A 9,600-nucleotide genomic window follows, 5' to 3' on the forward strand; every position below is an offset into this window, starting at 1 on the left:
ATCCTTTCCATTTCCACTCTCATTTCAAACCTTTTTATATGAGCTTCATGCAGGGATCAGCGGGGCTTGTGACTCCAAAGAGAGAAATGTTTGCCAGCAAATTCCTTTTGGTTCCCATGCTGTCAATGTAGTTGAAGTGAGTCTCAGTGCTGCTGTGTGAAGCTCTCTCTGCTTATCCTTCCCAGCCCCACCCAGTGAGCTGGCTGATTACCGTGGTGACAGGAAGCAGGCTGTTCCACCAGCTGTGGGAGGGGCGGGCTCAAGTGCAGTGGGCGTCGGTCCGTTGTGTGTGAGCAGCGTGGGGGCGGGCTCTCTCACACTGACTGACACACCAGCCTGGAATGTGTCTGGTTTTAAAGCTGAGAGCGGAGAGGGAGCCGGCTGCTTTTGTTTGCTATTTTATTGGACAGCAATCTCCCTGCATTGCAGCCCTGCTGCTCCCCCTCGTGTGGAGCTTCCATCTCCCTGCATTGCAGCCCTGCTGCTCCCCCTTGTGTGGAGTTTCCATCTCCCTGCATTGCAGCCCTGCTGCTCCCCCTCGTGTGGAGCTTCCATCTCCCTGCATTGCAGCCCTGCTGCTCCCCCTCGTGTGGAGCTTCCATCTCCCTGCATTGCAGCCCTGCTGCTCCCCCTCGTGTGGAGTTTCTTCAGACTTGCTGTACAGCGGCACAGTGTTCAGTCCAGCTGCAGTTGTAATATATCCGTTTGACCATGGTGCGCAGTGTATGTGTGTGCGCAGTGTGTGTGCGCTCGTGTGTGTGCGCAGTGGGACTGGCTATATCTGATTACTTCTGTGATTTAGCTGAAAACAGACAAAAGATCAGACAAATACAACTTCAGCTTGGCTGCTTTAGAGCCACACACAGCTCTGTGTTGAATCTCAGCTTCACCATTTACTGCTAATGTCTGGAGTGGTTGGAATTCTTAAACTTGCTTAACAAAAACAAGCCCGTTGTGTTTCCCTTGTGAACAGTGTCGGCTACAGCCTTTTACAAAGCCCAGCCTGTGATCCAGTTCATGTGCGAGGTCCTCGACATTCACAACATCGACGAACAGCCAAGACCTCTCACCGATTCTCACCGGGTCAAATTCACCAAAGAGATTAAAGGTGAGCTGCGCTGGTTCTCTGAAGTGCACAGTACAGACACTGCCCCCTGCTGGTGGCTCTGTATATAGCATGACAGACTGCAGGGTTCTGGTGTAGGGTCACTTTGTGCTGTGCAGTATTGGGGGTGACACTGCGCAGGGTGGGGGTGTCAGTGCTGTAGCCACCAGCTCCACTAACACTTTGTGACTTTCTCTGTGGCAGGTCTGAAGGTTGAGGTGACGCACTGTGGAACGATGAGGAGAAAGTACCGCGTGTGCAACGTGACCCGGAGGCCAGCAAGCCATCAAACGTGAGGACACTTCTTACTCATTGTCGTGATTGGCGTCATGGTTGCGATGCCTTGCTTGTGCAGTAATAGCTTCGGCAGTAAAGAGAAGATGTGATCGAGTGGCGCAGTCAGTGAAGGAGCTCTGCTGGAGTGCAGGATCCTCGCTGTGGCCCCGCAATGTGAGCAACGACTCTGTTTCCTGGGTCGCCGGGGGGCTGCAGCGGTGAACCGGGATAAAAAGAAGAAGAAGAAGAAGAATTGGGCATTCCAAATTGTGGAGAAATCCGGGGTAAAAGCCATTGTCGACGACCAAATACAATAAAAAAATGAATAAATAAAGATGATGCCATTGTTCGTGCTGCTTTTGGACGTTCTGTCACCTGCCTCAGAGTTGCGGTGTCTCGTGAAGTACAGGGTGTCTCTGCAGTTTCAAATGTGTTTTGAGAATGTGCTGCCAGGTGGATTATTAACTTCCTCCTGCACAGATACCCTGACATTAATACTGATCCATTTAACTGCAGGTTTCCTTTGCAATTGGAGAACGGTCAGACAGTGGAGCGGACTGTGGCTCAGTACTTCAGAGAGAAGTACAGCCTACAGCTCAAGTACCCGCACCTGCCCTGCCTGCAGGTGGGCCAGGAGCAGAAGCACACCTACCTGCCCCTGGAGGTAAGACTGACAGACAGACAGGCAGACAGGCAGGCAGGTCATTGCGTAGCCCTGAAGGGAAGCAGCCCGGGCTGAGGAGGGGAACTGATTCTCTTGTATCCTGCAGGTGTGTAACATCGTAGCGGGGCAGCGCTGTATCAAGAAATTGACGGATAATCAGACTTCCACCATGATCAAAGCGACCGCGCGCTCAGCACCCGACAGGCAGGAGGAGATCAGCAGGCTGGTGAGTGTCTGACACACAGAACAGCAGCACCAGCGTTTAACAATGTACTGCTGCATTGACAGGACTAGATTCTCTCCTCAGTGTTTCAGTGTCACAGTATTGCTGCATTGACAGGACTAGATTCTCTCCTCAGTGTTTGTGTCACAGTATTGCTTCACTGACAGGACTAGATTCTCTCCTCAGTGTTTCAGTGTCACAGTATTGCTTCATTGACAGGACTAGATTCTCTCCTCAGTGTTTCAGTGTCACAGTATTGCTGCATTGACAGGACTAGATTCTCTCCTCAGTGTTTGTGTCACAGTATTGCTTCACTGACAGGACTAGATTCTCTCCTCAGTGTTTCAGTGTCACAGTATTGCTTCATTGACAGGACTAGATTCTCTCCTCAGTGTTTGTGTCACAGTATTGCTTCATTGACAGGACTAGATTCTCTCCTCAGTGTTTGTGTCACAGTATTGCTTCACTGACAGGACTAGATTCTCTCCTCAGTGTTTCAGTGTCACAGTATTGCTGCATTGACAGGACTAGAGTCTCTCCTCAGTGTTTGTGTCACAGTATTGCTTCATTGACAGGACTAGATTCTCTCCTCAGTGTTTCAGTGTCACAGTATTGCTTCATTGACAGGACTAGATTCTCTCCTCAGTGTTTGTGTCACAGTATTGCTTCATTGACAGGACTAGGTTGTCAGTGTTTTTCAGAGCCGCGGTACACAGTGAAAGCAGCAGGTGCTCAGTTTGTTCTGGCTCTTATTTCAGGTGCGGAGTGCGAACTATGATGCCGACCCCTTCGTGCAGGAGTTCCAGTTCAAGGTGCGGGACGAGATGGCCCATGTGACGGGGCGCGTGTTGCCTGCGCCCATGCTGCAGTACGGGGGCAGGGTGAGCACAGAACACTTTATGGTACCCTTCTTTTAAATCTTGATGCTTTTTTGTATTTTTGTGTGTGTATTTTTTATTTTTATTATTACAATTTTTTTTTCCAACTTGTCTAGTGCTTTATTTGTGGAAAGTGCTGCCAGTGTGTGAATGTCCTGGAGTTGACTAGCTGACCACTCAACCTGTCCTGGGGTAGGGGAGGAGAGGGACAGAGGGGTCTGGTGTCTGTCCTGGGGTAGGGGAGGAGGTGGACGGAGGGATTGAGGGGTCTGGGGTCTGTCCTGGGGTAGGGGAGGAGGTGGACGGAGGGATTGAGGGGTCTGGGGTCTGTCCTGGGGTAGGGTAGGGGAGGAGAGGGCCAGAGGGGTCTAGGGGGTCTGTCTTTGTCAGTAGACATGAGTCCGGACTGTCTGTGTGAGTTTTGTGGTTAAGTTTTGCGCTCCGAGGGTGTATCCCAACGTTGAGCTCTGTTTCAGAACCGGACAGTGGCCACGCCCAGCCACGGGGTGTGGGACATGCGGGGGAAGCAGTTCCACACCGGAGTGGAGATCAAGATGTGGGCGATCGCCTGCTTCGCCACGCAGAGACAGTGCCGAGAGGAGATACTGAAGTAAGGACAGTGCCTTAATCTTACCGGAGTGTTGCATCAGAGACCAAAAGAGACTGACTGGAGAGCAGCTTGTATCAGAGACTGCAATAGAGCAGAGGTCCTGAGAACTGTGGTTAAAGGGAATCTGCTTGTATTCACACAGGGGCTTCACTGACCAGCTGCGCAAGATCTCCAAGGACGCGGGGATGCCTATCCAGGGCCAGCCCTGCTTCTGTAAATACGCGCAGGGCGCTGATAGCGTGGAGCCCATGTTCCGCCACCTGAAAAACACCTACTCAGGGCTGCAGCTCATCATAGTCATCCTGCCCGGGAAAACGCCTGTCTACGGTAAGCCTGGGGCCCCGAGGTGCTGCCCCCACTCCCACTCTCACACTCCCTCTCACTCTCGCTCTCTCTCTGTCCCCTCAGCGGAGGTGAAGCGTGTGGGAGACACTCTCCTGGGAATGGCCACTCAGTGTGTTCAGGTGAAGAATGTGGTGAAGACCTCCCCCCAGACCCTCTCCAACCTCTGCCTGAAAATCAACGTCAAGCTGGGGGGGATCAACAACATCCTGGTCCCGCACCAGCGGTGAGGCTTCTGAACATTCACATTCATTTTGTTTTATTTCACTGCTCAGCCTCAGCATCCCCTCTTACCACTAAAAGCTTGCATTCTGAGTGTCCTCCCTGTGTGATCCTTGTGAAGCCGTCCTCTCCATGGCTGTGCTGATCTTCCTCTCCCCTTCCTCTCCGCAGCCCCTCTGTGTTCCAGCAGCCTGTGATCTTCCTGGGGGCGGACGTCACGCACCCCCCTGCTGGTGACGGGAAGAAGCCCTCGATCGCTGCGGTGAGTCTGAGCTTCGGGAACGGGCCTGACCCGGCTCTGGTAGGCTTTGCTTGAGACAGAGTCTCTTGAGTGTTGTAAGGTACAGTTCCAGTCACTACACAGGCCAGACAAAGCGCAGTGATCCCACATGGATGCTGTGTGTGTGGATGGGTGCTGAAGGGGTAGTGAAGGAGTCTTCTCTGCAGGGGATGGGTGCTGAAGGGGCAGTGAAGGAGTCTTGTCTCTGCAGGTGGTGGGGAGCATGGACGCTCACCCCAGTCGATACTGTGCCACGGTGAGAGTGCAGCGCCCCCGGCAGGAGATCATCCAGGACCTGGCCTCCATGGTGCGGGAGCTGCTCATCCAGTTCTACAAGTCGACCCGCTACAAGCCCACCAGGATCATCTTCTACAGAGACGGGGTGTCAGAGGGGCAGTTCAGACAGGTCAGCCCAACCCTCCTATCTTCTCTCTCATCCTGCCTTCCAGCCTCACTGTTCAGTGTAGTTTGATGTGTGTAACTGGAGCTCTTCTTCTGTCCTGGGCACTGTGCTCTGGGTTCGATCAGTGACTTGGCTGAAGTGAAGCCTGTAATGTGCCCTCTGTTGTGGTGCGTCTGCAGGTGCTGTACTATGAGCTGCTTGCAATCCGGGAGGCCTGTATTAGCCTGGAGAAGGAGTACCAGCCTGGCATCACCTACATCGTGGTACAGAAGCGCCACCACACCCGGCTCTTCTGTGCTGACCGGAACGAGAGGGTCAGTACCCCAGAGAACAGTCGTGCCTGTCTGATTAAACCAGCCTTCTTGATTCGTGCCTGTCTGATCAAACCAGCCTTCTTGATTCGTGCCTGTCTGATTAAACCAGCCTTCTTGATTCGTGCCTGTTTGATCAAACCAGCCTTCTTGATTCATGCCTGTCTGATTAAACCAGCCTTCTTGATGTGAACAGGACAGCAGGTTTCATTTAGGAATACTATTGGAAATAGTTTTTATAACTTGAATGTCTACAGATAAGGTGGAACCCTTAAGGTCCAGTTGATCTGTATCTATCCACAGGGTTTGATTTTATTCGCATTTTCCAGTCCCCAGTTGAGATGATTGCTGCCTCGTAAGCTGCTCTGTTTCCCTTTGTCCTCTGCAGGTTGGTAGAAGTGGAAACATTCCTGCTGGAACCACTGTGGACACGGACATCACTCACCCTTACGAGTTCGACTTCTACCTGTGCAGCCACGCTGGAATCCAGGTACTGCTGCCCTGCGCCTGAGAGGGCCGTGCGAGTGCCTGAGAGGGCCGGGCGAGCGCCGTGAGAGTGTCTGTGCTGTGGCTCACTGTCTCTCTCTCTCTCTCCTCAGGGCACCAGCCGCCCCTCTCACTACCACGTGTTGTGGGATGACAACTGCTTTACTGCGGATGAGTTCCAGCTCCTCACTTACCAGCTGTGTCACACGTATGTGCGCTGCACCCGCTCCGTCTCCATCCCCGCGCCCGCTTACTACGCACATCTGGTGGCTTTCAGAGCACGATACCACCTGGTGGACAAGGAGCACGACAGGTGAGAGAAAAACACTTCTGTTTGTTGGCTCTCAGTGTGAGCCCCTGTTTGTTGGCTCTCAGTGTGAGCCCCTGTTTGTTGGCTCTCAGTGTGAGCCCCTGTTTGTTGGCTCTCAGTGTGAGCCCCTGTTTGTTGGCTCTCAGTGTGAGCCCCTGTTTGTTGGCTCTCAGTGTGAGCCCCTGTTTGTTGGCTCTCAGTGTGACCCCCTGTTTGTTGGCTCTCAGTGTGAGCCCCTGTTTGTTGGCTCTCAGTGTGACCCCCTGTTTGTTGGCTCTCAGTGTGACCCCTCTTTGTCTCGTTCACAGTGCGGAAGGCAGTCATGTTTCTGGGCAGAGTAACGGCCGGGACCCCCAGGCTCTTGCCAAGGCCGTGCAGATTCACCACGACACCTTACGCACCATGTACTTCGCCTGAGAGAGAGGGAAAGAATGAAAGCGCAAAGGGGCCACCAGCCCTCGCAGGAATCCAAAAACAAGCCACACACAGCCTATGTTTCCAGGAGGGTGGGGTTAAGGGGTCGGCTCACTGTCACTGTGCAGACTAGTGGAGATGAGCGCACTGCCTCTGGAAAGGAACTCAGTACTATTATGCAATATCAAACCAGCCAGCCGCTTGCAGCGCTCCCCCCTCCTCCGTGTCTCTGCCCGCAGGGGGCGCCGCTCCTCCTCCTGTCTGACTTGTGGTTTTTATTTTGTTTGTTTGTTTTCCGGTCCCTCTTTCTTTTCTTTTGCCTCAAGCTGTTTGGCAGCACGACTCACTATGAAGAGAAAGAAAGGAAAGATGACAAGGTTTCAGAACCGTGGAGACTGTAGGCTGCTGGTTTTTTTTTTTCTAGCAGAGGAGCGCGAATGCTGGGGCTGCAGCACTTTAACTTAATAATGGAGAAAGTGTCTTGAATTGATTGCTGTGCTGTGATCCTCACAGCAGCCTGCACGGGACAGCAAGAATATCAAACCCACAGTGTAAGAGCACTGCTGTATCCCTCGTCTGCACTGTGTTCCTCACAGCAGCCTGCACGGGACAGCAAGAATACCAAACCCACAGTGTAAGAGCACTGCTGTATCCCTCATCTGCACTGTGTTCCTCACAGCAGCCTGCACGGGACAGCAAGAATACCAAACCCACAGTGTAAGAGCACTGCTGTATCCCTCGTCTGCACTGTGTTCCTCACAGCAGCCTGCACGGGACAGCAAGAATACCAAACCCACAGTGTAACAGCACTGCTGTACCCTTTGCCAACACTGCGCTCTGCTCCAGTGGCCGAGCGTTACACCCTAAGCTTCTTGATTTCTTATTTGAATGAGAGTGCCGCTCACAGCAGACCTGTAGGAGTCGAGCTGGGCTTCAGACAAGGCTCCCAGTTGTATTGTTGGGAGCACAGTGCCACCCGCAGGCCTCCAGTATGTAAGTGCTGTTCATGAGAGCCACTGAAGTGCTTGTGAGGAGCGCAGCGTGCGGACTCTGTAGCAGCGCTCCTGTGTAGCGCCGTGGCTGCTCGGCGGGCAGAGTGCTTTCTCCAGTTCTGCTGCGTCACACTGCAACGCTTCCACTTGCTGGGAGCTTTCATCTTCTGCAAGTCAACAGGAGTTTTGTTTTAATTGTATTGATGTTTTAAGCTTTCTTTTTGTTTTTCTTAGTATTTATTAGAATTGTTAAGCCTAATAATTTAATAATATTAGTTAGCAGCAACTCTTTTAATTTTATGTTAATTTTCTGGATGTTGTTCTCCCATCTTCACTAAACTGACAGCTTGTGATGTTGCTTTTTTTTTTTTTTAGTGCAATAAATTAGTGTTCAAATTCCACCCATTGAGGGCTCTGATTGGACGGAGATGTCCGCAGCGAGCCCTGATTGGACAGCGCTGTTTGTTCGCAGTGGTGGCTGTACATTAGTTACACACTGTGGGCAGCAGCTGGCCTCTCTGCCCACAGAAAGGGAGCGTCAGCCTGTATAACGAGGGAGATTGCAGAGGTTAAACCATGCCACTGTATTCCAGGGGAGGGCTTCATTTGGGAACTTGGTTTCAGAGCGTTCCCAGAGTAGAGCTCAGAGCAGTTCCAATGGCAGTGTTTTAAGAGTCTCTGGTCATTGTTCCAGTTATCAAGTGCCTGGCAGTGTGAGAGGGGGCGATGGTTCAGGGCTGTCCTTTTAAAACACGAGGGACTGCTGTCTTTAAAGAAATCTATTTGAATCTGTGTAAACGAGAGCGTCAGGGCTGGGTCGTTTTTGTGTATTTTGTAGGTTTCACTGAAATGTGCCGATTCATTCCACTGACAGGACTGCCAGGGGCGAGCCCTGTGTGTCTGTCAGCAGTCCCAGTCCCTCTCTTCTATATGATACACACTGATACACACACGTGCACACACACTCTGATACACACATACTGATACACACACGCGCACACCCCACACACTCTGATACACACACTCTGATACACACATACTGATACACACACACGCACACCCCACACACACACGCTCTGATATACACCCCACACACACACTGATGGTCAGTCTGCAGACAGCTATTTGATCCTGGATGAAGCTCAGTGCTCTCCCCTGATCCCCACACTGTGTTGTAGCCCGGGGGCTGCAGTGAAGCCCCTCCCAGTCCCCCTCCCTGTGAATGGCTGTGCTGTTGTATATGGATTCTGCAAAGCCACGTAAAAGTGATTCGCTGCTACTATTTTTCTATGTTAAAGTCAAACAATGTTACTGCCCTAAAGGATCCCAGAGTGGGATGGAAGGCAGGCTTGGTGCTACGAGGTGCAGGTCCCAGCGCTGGCAGAGACAGCGACGATTTCCTGGAGTTTACAGCGGGGTCCTCTTCACAAAGGGGGTGCTGCGCCTGCTCTGTCAGATCCTTCCAGTGAACTCTGCCGGGTCCAGCTCTCATGTTTCTGGGGATTGATACTCCAGAGGCAGCCCTTTCGGTACAGCCCTACACTCCACGTGCTTCTGCAGAGCTGTGCTCCAGAGGAATGTGCTGTGTGTGTTTCAGCTGCCAGCTCTGCAGGATTGTTAGAGTTATTATTATTATTATTATTATTATTATTATTATTATTATTAGTAGTAGTAGTAGAAGAATTCTTCTTCTTAATATTACTCTGGAGAAGCTGCTTTTATTTTATTCGCTCTCATTGCAAAGCAGTGGTGCCCTACCCCAGAGTCCGTGCTGCTGTTCTGAAAGGGACTCTTTTCATGCAACATGTGCTTTGCAGCTTTAAGCTTCGACAGTTGGAACAGAGTTTGGCAATTGAAATGGAATATACTAGCTGTGTTAACGAGGCTGGGGCAGCTTTCACATTGAGGAGATGCACGCCACTTATTTTTGCTAAAAAACTAAAAGAAACATTAGATAATGCAATAGACTTATTTTGGAGAGAGAATGCATTTATCAGCACTGAGGTCCAGTCCAGGCAGGTCCAGCAGTGGTTCTGATTCTGGTTAAGTCCAGTCCAGGCTGACCCACTTACCTGTGTGGAGGT

General features: G+C 51.6%; 1 protein-coding gene across 2 annotated transcripts; it reads left to right on the top strand.

The window, feature by feature from the left end:
- Window positions 1-957: 957 nt before the first annotated feature.
- LOC121308413 (protein argonaute-3) lies at window positions 958-7,917 on the top strand. Of its 2 annotated transcripts, none has more exons than XM_041240793.1 (14): window positions 958-1,108; window positions 1,310-1,397; window positions 1,898-2,045; window positions 2,152-2,271; window positions 3,027-3,170; window positions 3,623-3,756; window positions 3,899-4,083; window positions 4,165-4,324; window positions 4,492-4,582; window positions 4,812-5,006; window positions 5,183-5,317; window positions 5,703-5,804; window positions 5,914-6,113; window positions 6,419-7,917. In XM_041240793.1, exons 1-14 carry the CDS (start codon window positions 1,018-1,020, stop codon window positions 6,525-6,527), a joined length of 1,902 nt encoding a protein of 633 aa, XP_041096727.1. In that variant the 5' UTR covers window positions 958-1,017; the 3' UTR covers window positions 6,528-7,917. The 2 variants fall into 2 exon arrangements, with proteins under 2 accessions (XP_041096727.1, XP_041096728.1); XM_041240794.1 differs by having other exon boundaries at window positions 3,027-3,149.
- The last annotated feature ends 1,683 nt before the right edge of the window (window positions 7,918-9,600 follow it).

Source organism: Polyodon spathula, unplaced genomic scaffold (genome assembly GCF_017654505.1).
Source record: "Polyodon spathula isolate WHYD16114869_AA unplaced genomic scaffold, ASM1765450v1 scaffolds_688, whole genome shotgun sequence".
Lineage (NCBI taxonomy): Eukaryota > Metazoa > Chordata > Actinopteri > Acipenseriformes > Polyodontidae > Polyodon > Polyodon spathula.